General features: G+C 48.9%; 3 protein-coding genes across 3 annotated transcripts; all 3 read right to left on the bottom strand.

Annotated features, from left to right (window-relative positions):
• Positions 1 to 237: 237 nt before the first annotated feature.
• On the bottom strand, positions 238 to 1,017 carry Nkg7 (natural killer cell granule protein 7). Its single transcript, XM_027420512.2, has 4 exons — positions 861 to 1,017; positions 639 to 785; positions 417 to 551; positions 238 to 296 (listed from the first exon to the last, which is right to left on the bottom strand). The coding sequence occupies exons 1-4, from the start codon at positions 1,015 to 1,017 to the stop codon at positions 238 to 240; spliced, it is 498 nt and encodes a 165-aa protein (XP_027276313.1).
• Positions 1,018 to 3,094: 2,077 nt separating this feature from the next.
• Positions 3,095 to 8,525, bottom strand: Lim2 (lens intrinsic membrane protein 2). Its single transcript, XM_027420513.2, has 4 exons — positions 8,351 to 8,525; positions 5,358 to 5,507; positions 3,366 to 3,500; positions 3,095 to 3,156 (listed from the first exon to the last, which is right to left on the bottom strand). The coding sequence occupies exons 1-4, from the start codon at positions 8,523 to 8,525 to the stop codon at positions 3,095 to 3,097; spliced, it is 522 nt and encodes a 173-aa protein (XP_027276314.1).
• A 1,654-nt stretch (positions 8,526 to 10,179) lies between these two features.
• On the bottom strand, positions 10,180 to 11,400 carry CUNH19orf84 (chromosome unknown C19orf84 homolog). The gene is made up of 2 exons (XM_035446522.1): positions 11,366 to 11,400; positions 10,180 to 10,711 (listed from the first exon to the last, which is right to left on the bottom strand). Exons 1-2 carry the CDS (start codon positions 11,398 to 11,400, stop codon positions 10,180 to 10,182), a joined length of 567 nt encoding a protein of 188 aa, XP_035302413.1.
• Between the last annotated feature and the right edge of the window lie 1,387 nt (positions 11,401 to 12,787).

Here is a 12,787-nt window from a genome sequence, read left to right as displayed (position 1 = left end):
ATCGCTGTGTAGCTGTGATAATCCTTGCTCCAGGCTCCCAAGTAACTGGGATGATAGGCCTGGCTTGGTTTATGTCTTGACTGAATTGATCTTGGGACAATTAGATCTCAGTATGTTTTTATTGAATGTGTGAAGAAACCGAGGGGGGGACAGAGACAGAGTCCTGCATTTTGTCTGTAGCTCCCGAGAGGACAAAGCTCCAAACATCCTGCTGACCCCCGCAGTCTTGCCTTCTGTTCACAAGGTTTCATACCCAGCCCGGTGGGTTCTACAGTGAGCACCCAGGCTCAGGCAGCCTAGTGTGGAGAGAGACGGGGGAGGGGAGAGTAGGTACTTGAGTGTCCTACACTGCCCTGCCCCACACCCCAGCAGGGTCCTCCTGCCCCACACCCCCGTCTTCCCTGGGGAGGTGTTACCTGCACAGAGGAAGAGGACAGAGGAGACCCATCCCAGGTAAAAGGACCAGGCGAAGGATGTCTGGACCTGGGGAGATGGAGTCTGGCTCCATCTACTACTGGTGTACACTGCCATGGCCACTATTACCGAGAGAGCTGAGGACAAAAACAAGAGAGAGCTGGCTTGGCCACTGCAGGACTCACCAGCTCTGGGGTCCCAGTGCGTCCCAGATCCATTCATACCTGCAGCAAAAGACATGACCGTTGAGACTAGAGGGCCACGGCCTGGGACAGACAGGGCCGGACTGTAAGACAGGATCAGGAAGACCATGGACACCAGGCTCCACAGGGCGGCCAGGATACAGAAGCTCTGTGTCACGTGGATATAACCTAATGCAAGATGAGACTCGTGGGTGTCTGTTCCCCACTGGACATTCCCACCCCAGAGAGCCCATTGCACTTTACCTGCTACTTGGATCCCATGTGTCGTTGGCCAGAGGCCACTGTGGGAAGAGAACTTGGGGCCTGTGGCCACTATCCAGAAGTCAGTGCTCAGAGCAATCAGAGAAGAAGTCAGGCCCAGGGAGCCAGCAAGCAGGGCCAGGGACCGGCAAGGCTCCATGGACACAGCTCTGAGTTTCCACTTCTTAAGACACAGATAACCCAGACTATTGGGTCTTAAAAAAGGAAAAGGCCACGCACCCAGACTCCCAGGACCTCTGAGTTAGAAAAGCAGCTGGTGACCAGTCACTCTGACTGGGAGTCTCACGAAGCTTCAAGCCTGGCACCGGATTCTTCTCACACCCTCCCTTCCTGCGTGGCTTCCCCTCCCCTCTTGGATTGGCTCTTCTCTTCCTGGGTGGTGGCAGAGGGCCTGCTGGTGTCTTTACCAGTTGGCTGTTCTGGGGGCGTCTGCCTTCCGTGGTCTAGGTAGTGGTTTACACTGGTGTCACAGGTTCTGCACCTCCATAGTTGCAGACAACAGAAGGTTTCCTGGAAGACCTTAGTAGGGAGGGGTCTGGGGCCCAGAGGTGGGAGGTGGGCTAGTCATACTAGGGTGTAAATTAACTGAAAGGGGAGATGTGGCTGAAGGGACAGTTGTGTCACACTTTCCTGTGGGTTTTGCACTTTGCTCCTAGACTCTAGCGCTAGAGTTTCCAACCGTAGAGGGGTGGTGAGGTCAAAATAGCAGTTCTATAGGAGGAAGGACTTGGTGGAAAGAGAAACTCCATGTTCCTAGTTAAAGCTCTGTCCAGGTGAGAAGTCACCCACCGAGGTGGGCCTTCCAGCTTGGGTGTCTTGTCATCAAGATGAGGGTGTCTGGGGAGTGGAGACAAAGTGGCAATTCAGGTTCTTCTGCCTTTCTCCTCCAGTAATGCTCAGCACCTCTACATGGAATCACAAAGTGTGTCTGTCATCTCTTACTATGGTGCATTGGACTGTCTTCCCAGCACTCAAGATCTGAGGCAGGAGTATCGTGAGTTTAAGACCAGCCTGGGATACATGAGACCCTGTCCATCCAAAAACATAAAATAAAATAGAGAGAGGGACAGAGCTGAACTCTCCCTAGTGAAGGGGCCATCCAGGGAGGGGAGGGGAATTAAGGAATTCCTGGAGCTTAGGGTAGGGTAGGCATAGCAACTACCCTGGGTAGGGAGCAGGAAAGCTATACTTTGAGAGATCAACTTGTTCATCTATTATTCTGAAGGGACCAGCTTCCCTTTTGGCAGCCATAACGGCTGAACACGTGCTCTATGACCTTGTCTTAGTCACTAGAAAGTCAGATGCCTGTCTTGTGACAAGGAACCAATCAGAAGTTAGTCAGTCAACTAGAAAGTCAGATGCCTGCCTCGTGACAAGGAACCAATCAGAAGTTAGCTGGTGGTGCTATGCTTTACGATCCTGGGTGTGCTTTACAGACAAGCGCACAGCAATGACTCACAAAGCATAGCAACCACCCTGGGAGGGCCTATGGGCCATAACAACCAGTTGGCCAATCAACACAGGGCAAGCCCTCCAAGCCTGGAGGCACACCAATCGTGAGCCTGTGCGTACCCCTAGACACTCCCCTTACGCTGTCCTATAAGATCTCTCGGGAGACCCTAGGAGCTGTCTTTGCCATCCGCCATGGCAGGTGGGTGAAAGACCCGAGCTAACATGGGGTTAGCTCGTTAAATTACAATAAAGCCTCATGCAGTTTGCATCAAGCTCTTGAATCCGCCTGGTGATTGGGGTGACTGCAGTCGTGGCCTGGGACCCCGGATACCTGAGTTTTCCGGGGGTCTAATAATTCCACACATCTACTTCTAGACATTAAACCATGGCTATCTCTGAGGTAGGGACTCAATTTATTTTGTTCTATGCCAACATATCAGAATACGCCTGTTCCCCAACCACCACACTAGCCCTGTGAGGACTCACACTTTAATAGCTTCACATCAGTTTTATTAGATCCCAAAATGTCTCTCTAAAAGATTTTCAATTTTTCTACCACTCCTTGTGGCAGATGGGGGTTCATGTCTTCCCAACTCCCTCCCACCTGACCCACGCAGGACAGAGGGATCAGGGGCTCCCCTATCTAGAATCCAGGACTGAGCCCCCTCATTCCCTCAGGAGCCAGGACTTCTGGCCCCTAGGTCCTCCCCTTCCTCTTCAAGTGCTCTCATTGTAACTTCCAGCTGCAAGGTTTACCCCAGGTCTCAGCGCGGGGTGGAGAGGCGCCGGCACTCATGCATCCGGTAGGCACACATGTAGAAAATTCCTGTGTGGACAGAATCCACTGATGCCACAAGCCCTTTGAACCTACATTCCATCCCAAGGGACTCCTCACTTCCTCCCTCCCTAAGGTCACCAATCCCCAGACCCCTTAGCCCTAGAGTCTGCCTTCAGATCTGTGTACTTGTCAACTCACACTCTGAGGTCGCTTGCCTTGCCCCAGATTTCAACCTTCCCACCCCTCTGCCCCAGTACCTGCAAAGAAGGTCATGAGCAGGGCCACCCAGCCCAGGATGTAAGACCATGAAAAGCGCCAGTCCCCAAAGCGGCGACCCAGGAAGCTGACGGTGACTCCCGTGTAAATGGCCAAGGCCAACAGTACAAAAAGAGCTGAGGAGAGAACATGGAGTGGCATGAAGTGGAATAAGAGAATTGGAGATAAGGCAGGGGGAGGTTGTGAGGGTGGGGACAGTGGTGATAGTGAAGGTGACAGGATTGGGTGAGGACAAGGCAGAGAAGCACAGTAAAGCATTTGAGAGTTCCTTGTCTCTGGATTCTGGGTGGGTAACTAAATTGTTGCACTGTTCTGAGTTGCAGAGTGTCTTAATTACTCTAAAGAACTCCTTGGATCACACTAGAGTTTGTATGAACTAACAGGTGGCTCAGGGTGCCCATCAGAAACACCCATCAGGGGATTAGAGGCTGTGGTGGTTTGAATAAGAATGGCCCCCATAGGCTCATATTTTTGAATGCTTAGTCATCAGGAAGTGGCCTATTTGAAAGGATTAGAAGGATTGGGAGGTGTGGCCTTGTTGGAGGAAATGTGTCCTGGGGGTGAGCTTTGAGGTTTCAAAAGCTCCTGCCAAGCCCAAACTGTCTCTCTGTTGGCTAGTGGATCAGTACATAGCTCTCAAATGCTTCTCCAGCATGTGAGTGCCAACATTCTCCCTTCTATGAAGATAATGAACTAAGTTCTCTGAAACTGTAAGCCAGCCCCAATTAAGTGTTTTCCTTTATAAGCATTGCTGTGGTCATGGTGTCTTTTTACAGCAATGACTAAGACAGAAGGTTATTAAGAGTCTGAGCCTGAGGGTGCTGCCTCTGGGACGGGGGAAGCTGGAGGAAAGACAACATCATGGCCGGGAGTCCCTCTGTGATGCTTGGTCTTCAGTGTCAGCTCTACTGGATTTAGAATCGCCTAGGAAACACACACACACACACACACACACACACACACACACACACACACACACACACACACACCTTGTGTGTTTCCAGTGATGGAGTTATCATTTATTATTTGATTTATGTGTGTGCCACAGCACTATGAGGTGGTCAGAGAACAATAGTAGGAGTCTATTCTCTCTCTCTGGTGGGTTTTGGGGACACAAACTCAGTTCTTCAGGCTGGAAAGCAAGTGACTTTAGCCACTGAGCCATCTCACCAGACCCCCCAGAGCATTTTAACTAAGGTAGAATTACATGCTGCATGTGGACAACAGTAGTATCTCATGGGCTGGGGTCCTTGATAGCATAAAAAATAAGAAAGTGGGCTAAATACCAACTGTCATCTCTCTGTTTCCTGACTGTGGATGCAGCAGCTGCCTCATGCTTCTGTCATCATGACTTCTCCACCATGATGGTCTGTGGCCTCCAACTATGAGACAAATATACCTTCCTACCTTCCTTAGGTGGTTTCTTGTTAAGTATTTGGTCACATCAATGAGAACTTCCACTAATGCCCTATTCATCACCTGTGTAATAAAATTCTGACAGGACTCACCTTATGTGTCTTCATTAGTTGGTCCTGAGATGAATGGCTATGAAGACTGTCACTGTAAGTGTAAATATGTTTGAAGTTCTATGGGGTATTTGTATTGGAATCCCTGCCTAGAATCCCCTAGTGAGGGGCTAAGAGTGCGATTCAGTAGCAGAGCTCTGCCTATCGTGCTCCTGTGAGGCGCTGCAGTGTCTTCAGTGGGTAGAAAGAACCTCTGCCTAGAATTCCCCAGTGAGAGGCTAAGAGTGAATGTCTTTCTAGTATATGTAAGTTCCTGAGATTTTCATCTATTAGCAGGACAAAAGAGAGGAAGGAAAGAAGGGAGGGGAGGAAGTGATTGTCTTTAATTAAAAAGCAGAGTTAAAAGCTAAGAAGAAAGAAAAGTCAGTGGAGCTGAGCCTAGGCATGAGAGGGAATGGAGTCACAAGAAGCGGGTGTTGGGGTCGGGAAGGTTTTTGCCTCACTCACTGGAGGCAAAAAACATGATGCCGGCGGAGAAGGGCCTGGAGAGGCGGGTGAAGGTGGACTGCTGTGCGAAGGCCAGGACGCCCATGATGATGCCCGAGGTGGCACACAGGGCAGACAGGATCATGAAAGCGCGGGTGGCATTCCAATATGCTGTGGAGACACATCATAGTCACTCCCAGGTCACTACCTCTGGGATCATTGTGCCTTGTTTTCCTCCATGTCTCTGATTCAGCTCTTCCCTCTTTTGACCTAGCACACTCATCCTCATCCTCCAAAGCCCCAGCTCTCACGACCTCTTCTGGGAAGTGTTGCTCTCATCAGAGTCACGACCCTCACCCTTGGCTTTGGGTTCTAACTGTCTCTTTTATTTCACCTCCTCCAGCTTCACTTCTCCCTGAAGATAGGGACTGGCATGGTTCTTGCTGTGAACACCCCCAGCACAGGTGTGGCTCACACATAGGCCGTGTGAAATGTTTATTGAGTGAATGTTTCCCCATATGCTTTTGACAATAACTATCTTACTCATCCTTTCCTTTTCATCCATTGTACTTTCCTGCATCCACAAAGTCCTGTTCTTTTGTCTTAAATGTATTTGTAGTGTCTGAAAAAGACCAGAGCTGGCTGCTCTGTTGCATCCCCAGCCCCTGACACCTGTCTGGAACATGATAGATGTTTAGTAACAAGTGTTGAGATTGGGTCTCTTACAACCCAGCCCCTGCCCTTGAAGTCACAATGTAGCTAAGGTTGACCTTGAATTCCTGATTCTCCTGTCTCTCTCTTCCTGAGATACCATGCTTTTCTCTGTTTTTGAGACAGGCTCTTGCCACATAGTCCAGGCTGTAGGTCCTCCTGGTTCTCCTGAGTTTTGGAATTGCAGGTGTGCACCACCATGTTTGCCTTGTCCAAACCTTATAGACAACTAACTGCCTCCCAGCATTCATGGGAGATGGAAGGAGGGTAACCTGTGAAAAGTGCTTGGGCTAGGTAAGCACTTAGTAGGTTTAGGGTTTTTTTTGTTGTTTAGGGGAATAAAATTTAATAATAATTAATATATTTTAGAAAATTTTGTGCAGTATAACATTTTGTATTATGATTTATTAGCTCATCATATACTATATTGTATGCTACATTAAACAAAACATATTAAATATTACTAATTTCCCATGCTATAAAGAGCATATAAAGAGTTATGTCTACTAGAACATATTATCCATTAATATTATGTATATTCATACCATATATATTATGTAATATATTTCTCCATGTCACCCTTCTTACATCTAGTGTGTGTGTGTGTGTGTGTGTGTGTACACTGTGCCTGTTTATGTGGATACATGTGTGTATGTGCATATTGAGACCCAAGGTTGACCTTGGGTGTTGTTCCTCAGGAGCTGTCCACTTTGTTTTTTGAAATAAGGTCACTCACTGACTTGGAGTTCACCAAGTAATTTAAGCTGGCTGTGAACCTCAGGGCTCTACATCTATCTATTATTTCAGGGTTAGAACTCATGTACCCTTTATTTGTTTATTTGGGTGACAGACAATTCTCTTGCCTCAGCCTCCTGGTTCTGGAATTATAGCTATAAGCCTCTGTGCCTGGACAGCTAGCCAGTCAGCCTGCTTGCCTGTCTGTGTGTTGGCCTGTCTGTCTACCTACCTCTGGTGATTTGAATGAGAATAGACCTCATATTTTAATGTTTGGTCCTCAATTAGTGATACTGTTTGGGAAGGATTAGGAGGTGTGGCCTTGTTGGGAGGAGGTGTGTCACTGGGGGTGGACTTTGAGGTTTCTAAAGTCTATGCCAGGCCTAATAGTCTCTCTCTCTCTCTCTCTCTCTCTCTCTCTCTCTCTCTCTCTCTCTCTCTCTCTCCCTCTCTCGTCGATTAAGAGGTGATTGCTCAGCTCCTGCTGCAGCACCACACCTGCCTGCTTGCCGCCATGCTCCCAATCATGATGGTCATGGACTCTAACACATTGAAACTGTAAGCCCCAATAAACTCTTTTTTCTGTAAGTTTCCTTGGCCATGGTGTTTTTTCATGGCAATAGAAGAGTAACTAAGATACTTCCTACTTATCTATTCATCCATCCATCCATCCATCCATCCATCCATCCAATCTATCATATAGCTTATCCTATCCTTCCTATCCATCTATCTATTCTATCCATCATTTTCTACATTATTTATACATTTATCCATCTTGCCCATCATATATCCTATCTATCCACCCATCCATCCATTCTATCATCTTATCTATCTATCTATCTATCTATCTATCTATCTATGTATCTATCTATTCTTCATTCACCTACCTATCCATCATCTTTCTGTCATACACACACACACATATATATATGATATATATATATATATATATATATATATATATCAGTCAATCAATCAATATCAGCCAGTCAGTCAATTGCCTATTCATCCATCCATGTATCCATCCATCTGTAAGTACATAGCCTGGTACCCAGTAGGTAGATAGCAAGAAGTCTTTCATCTGGCATGCAGTCCATCAACAGTCACTGTGATCCCTGTCCCTAACACTGTTCATTGGCTCATAGCATTTGTTTGTTTGTTTGTTGTATTTGAGACACGGTCAAGCTATGTAGATTAAAACTCACAATCCTCCTGTCACCACATCCCAGATGCTAAGATTATGGGTATATGCTTACCACACCCAGCTCATAGCAGATATTTACAAAATACTGCTCTGGCAACCCTAACCTCATTGCTGCATCTGACACCATTTTGTGCGGGGAAATGCCACCCCATTAACCTAACCACAAAACCTTACACCCTGTCACTGCAACTAGAAAACAATCCCTATATCCCAAGTCTGTCCCACCTCTGTTGAGTATCCTAGAGCCTCTGCCTCTATGAGCCATGATGCTTTCCCTTAGAATGCCAGGGGTGATGGCCATAGGGCTGTGCTGTGGGGGAGGGCTAGACCTCAGCACCACTCAGATCCTGGTCTCAAGGCTCACCAATGCTCTCCGTCTGCAGGAAGCACTTACTACCCAGGCAGTAACGCCACAGGCCCTGGTGTGCGAAGGACCCCGACAGCCGGTACTGCATCCAGTGGTCCGTTGCTGTGGCTACCACCAACAGGATGGTCCCCACCCAGGCACAGAAGAGGCCGCCACCCATGAAGCTGTACATGGTGATCTGTGGAGAGGGGAAAGCCGAGGTTGTGAGTGGGTACCCTGGGTCTGAGGGAGGAGGGTTGGGGTCTGGACCCCTGGGTTTGAGAGGAAGGCTGAGGAATGGACCTATGGGCCTAAAGGAGGAGAGAGGGGGTGAGGACTAGACCCCTGGGTCTGAGGGAGGAGGACAGGTGCCTGGACCCCTGGGTCTGAGGGATGAGGGCAGGTGCCTGGACCCCTGGGTCTGAGGGAGGAGGACAGGTGCCTGGACCCCTGGGTCTGAGGGAGGAGGGCTGGGAATCTGGATTCTTCATTCCTGACAGGAAGATGTCCATGAATCTCAATTCAGGGCTCTTAGAGAGGAAGGTCTAGGAGCCTAGATTTCTCAGGTAGGGGCTGTAGGTCTCATGCTGGTGCCCTACCTGAGTGGGAGAGTCTGTTCTGAGGCCTCCTTCTGCCGAAGCCCCTCTGCGGAGACTGAGCCGAGCCAGGTTGCTGGTGTCTCTGCCTCGTGGTTCCCCCAAATCCCTTAAGCCTCCCCACACAATGGCTACATGGCCCAGCAGCTTCCAGCAGGCAGAAACACAGTGGCAGCAGAGGCCTCAATGGAATTTGCTGAAACAGGGGACAAGGGGGCCCCATCAGCCTCTAGAGGTCTGTGGCCCTCCCCATCTCCCAGGCTTTACTCCCAGTCCCCACTCTGGTTAGCCTGAGCCTCACAGGAAGCATGGCCCGCACAACAGAGATAGAACAGACATCCTTTTATTGTTCAACCTGGACTTTCCAGTCTGAGGGACAGAGAACAGCAATGGCAGGGGTGGATACAAGTGTCTGGACATGTCAGGCCAAGGGGTTCCCTGTGGGGTAGGGTCAAGGGCTTGTCAGAGCTGGGATGGCACATGGCAGATGCTGGGACTGGGGCTGGGGAGTTGAGGATGGTGCTTGGTGTAACATGGATGTGGGTATGAAGGTCGTATGAGATGAGGTGAATATGAAGCCAGGACCAGGAAGAGGCGAATCTAGTGGTCCACAGCAGGGTTAGCACTCAGCTGACTGAGAGGAAGATCGGTGAGACAGGTTTAAAACAAGGCAAACAAGCTGGGGATGATGTGAGACATTGTGGCCAAGACCTTTAATCCCAGATATTTGGAAGGTTGAGACAGGAGGGTCGCAAGTTCAAGGCCAGCTTGGACACTTGGCGAGATCCTTTCTCAAGATAAAAACAAGAGAGGGTTGCAGTTTAGTTCAGTGTTTGACATTTGGGAGACTAGTACTGAAAAAAACAGCAAACAAACAAATTAGGAATTAACATGGGTTAGAACTGAAGGCCAAGAGGGGAGTGGGGGAGGGCCGGGTAATGGATCGACCACAGAACTGGGTGACTATTTGGTCCGGAAATGGGTTGGAGCAGTCCTGGGGGCGTTGAGAATAAGATGGGATATTAGCTAGGTTTGGGATACTGTGAGTCTGGGCATGGGAGTTTTCCTATTTGGGATGCTAAGTCAGGTTTAGGCTTTACAAGGTGACCTGCAGGAGGCCTTCAGAGGTTGTGGTTTTGGTCTGGGAAGGCTGTAGAGATGATTTCTTTCTTAGGGGTACCTCTGAAGGATTAAGAACACTGTGAGCTCAGGGAACCCCTGTGTGGCCGAGTACTGGATGCTCTTCAGGTCCTAGTAGTCTGTCTCCCAGTCCTCAGACAGAGGTGCTGGGGGAAGGGATGGCTCCAGACCTCCAGCTTCCTTTTGCCCATCCTGGGATGGTGGTGTCACTGGCTGGGTCTTGGGGCCAGACTCAGAGCCTCCTGCCATGCTTCTCTCCAGATCATTGGCTCTCACAGGACCCCACTGTGACTGGCCCCGGCCCCTGCCCCTACCCCGGGAAGGCCTGCGCCGAACCTCCCAGCCCCCACGGGCCTGGTCCCATCTCCTGGGAGGCCTCCTGACTGTGTCTGAGGAGATGTGGCTTGGGTTGGCAGAGCAGGAGCAAGGGGGTAAGGACTGTTGGAAGTTGTAGGTCCCCAGTAGGGCACTGTGTAGGAGGTAGGATAGAGTGTCCAGGCGTATGGGGACAGTGACAGAGGCCAGTTGCTCAGGCAGCCCCAGGTGGGCTGGGTCCAGGGTGCTCAGAAGCGAGGGTGGCTGGGCTAGGGTGGCTGAAGCAGGCCATGCATCAGTCCCAGCTAACGGCAGAGAAAGGTTGTCCCTAGAAAGAAAATAAGAAAGTAAGTACATCAACTGCCTGCTGTGTCACCAGGGGACACTGCACTCCCCCCTTCCTGCTTATTCCCTTTTCTTATTCGTTCCAAGACCCAAGTCCCCAGCTCCAATTCCCAGCTACTAAGTGACTAAGTCTTAATTTTGTAATTAACTATTTTACTTATTTATTTTGGGACAAGGTCTCATGTAGCCAGGCTAGTCTCATACTCTGCTCTGTAGCTGAGGATGGCCTCGAACTTCTGTCCCTTTTGCCTCCATATTTGGAAGTATCTTAGTATCTTGCTCAACAGTCAGCCACCAAAGTCCTGCAGAGAGTTCCTAGGTCATAAAACCTGAGTGTGTCTACTTGTTGTTTTTTTTTGTTTTTGTTTTTGTTTTTTGGTTTCTCGAGACAGGGTTTCTCTGTGGCTTTGGAGGCTGTCCTGGAACTAGCTCTTATAGACCAGGCTGGTCTCGAACTCATAGAGATCCACCTACCTCTGCCTCCCGAGTGCTGGGATTAAAGGCGTGCGCCACCAACGCCCGGCTATGTCTACTTGGTTTTTAAGTGGTACTTTTAGTTCAAGACACTCCTGGTTCTAACATGCTCTGTCCCCTCTTGTTCACGAGGCTCTTCCCTGGAAGGTTTTATCTCACTCACCCACTGCACGAAGCCTCATCTTTTAGCTCTTCCATCTTCTCAATACTGTCTGAAGTCTTTTCTAGATCCTTCTGGGGCTTTAACAGGAAAGGGAGGGGCAAAAGAAGAAACATGGGCAAGACCCATAAAAGTGAGCAGCTCTGGGGCGGGGCTAGTGGGCTGCAAGGAGCTGCCATTGGGCAGCCCAAAATATCCTCCCACCTAGATAGAAGCCCGCTGTAACTCTGTTAGATCCAAGGACCAGGCCAGGCCCAAGCTCTCCAACCTCCAACTTGGGCCTATGGTTGTAAATCACAGGCCTCCTCACTCAGATTCAGGGGTCCAGGCCCCGCCTTCTTTCTTCAGCCCCAGAGGTCCAGGGTCCAGCCCTCTTGACTCAGATCTTCACCCTCCTCACTTAGATCCAAGGGTTCAGACCCAGCCTCCTCCCACAGACCCAGGGACTAGGCCTGGACACATGTGTCTTCTTTATTTCTGCAGTTGCCCTCAGGCTATTCTTACGAATTGCTGTGACTTTTATTTTTTGTTAATTTTTTTGTTTTGTTTTGTTTTTTCGAGACAGGGTTTCTCTGTGTAGCTTTGGAGCCTATCCTGGCACTCGCTCTGGAGACCAGGCTGGCCTCGAACTCACAGAGATCCACCTGCCTCTGCCTCCCGAGTGCTGGGATTAAAGGCGTGCGTCACCAATGCCCGGCTTAAAGGTGTTTCTTTTTATTTATTTGTTTGTTTGTTTGCTTGTTTGCTTGTTTGCTTGTTTATTTATTTATTTGGTTGCTGTGACTTTTAGACTGAGGACCCTAAGTCATGCTAGTTTAGGCATCCTGGGGGCAGGTTCTACTACATGTGACTTGCTTCGTGACCTTAAGTTTGCCTGGTCTCTGCTTCAGTTTTCACACTTTAGAATGGGGCTAATGTTATTGGTTCTGGTGAGATGCTTGTGCCATTGCTTGACAGTACATGTGCAAAGCTGTAAACACTGTCCTAGCTGCTACGATGAGTCTCAGGACATTCAGAGAGTCACCAGTCTACCATTAATACATTGTAAACAAAGAAGAGGCTGGAGGCTTTTATTCAGATACTGGTGCCAGGTCTACACCCAGGACTCTGGATTCAGCCCAGCTCTATCAGCCAGGAGTTTATAAAGTCAAGGAATGTAAAGTTGCATTCTGTCTGCAGGCAAGCAGAGGGTTATCTGGAGCAAAATAAGCTTTTGTTTACAGAAGCAAAAGCAGCAGTTAACCTTATGATCTAGTTTCATGCATAAGCAACTGTTTTGTTAAAATTGGACAAGACCAGGCAATTTTAAAACAACCCTTAAGAGCCCTTAACATATTTGGAGGTCCATTTGTGCTTTACAGTTTTGTTAGCACAGTAATTTTTAAACTTTTAAACATAAAATGAGCCATCAACATAACATTAGCC

The sequence above is a fragment of the Cricetulus griseus genome, chromosome 6, assembly GCF_003668045.3.
Source record: "Cricetulus griseus strain 17A/GY chromosome 6, alternate assembly CriGri-PICRH-1.0, whole genome shotgun sequence".
Classification (NCBI taxonomy): Eukaryota; Metazoa; Chordata; class Mammalia; order Rodentia; family Cricetidae; genus Cricetulus; species Cricetulus griseus.
This window is presented reverse-complemented; position numbering and strand designations above follow the sequence as displayed.

Coding starts and splice junctions, on each gene's coding strand:
- Nkg7 (XM_027420512.2), bottom strand. CDS start 1,017: ATGGAGCCTTGCCGGTCCCTGGCCCTGCTTGCTGGCTCCCTGGGCCTG. Junction 552..638: donor GGTCATGTCTTTTGCTGCAG/GTATGAATGGAT, acceptor TTTTGTCCTCAG/CTCTCTCGGTAATAGTGGCC. Junction 297..416: donor TGTCCTCTTCCTCTGTGCAG/GTAACACCTCCC, acceptor TCTCCACACTAG/GCTGCCTGAGCCTGGGTGCT.
- Lim2 (XM_027420513.2), bottom strand. CDS start 8,525: ATGTACAGCTTCATGGGTGGCGGCCTCTTCTGTGCCTGGGTGGGGACC. Junction 5,508..8,350: donor CCTGCAGACGGAGAGCATTG/GTGAGCCTTGAG, acceptor GTGTCTCCACAG/CATATTGGAATGCCACCCGC. Junction 3,157..3,365: donor GCTCATGACCTTCTTTGCAG/GTACTGGGGCAG, acceptor CTGTCCACACAG/GAATTTTCTACATGTGTGCC.
- CUNH19orf84 (XM_035446522.1), bottom strand. CDS start 11,400: ATGGAAGAGCTAAAAGATGAGGCTTCGTGCAGTGG. Junction 10,712..11,365: donor GATGAGGCTTCGTGCAGTGG/GTGAGTGAGATA, acceptor TTTTCTTTCTAG/GGACAACCTTTCTCTGCCGT.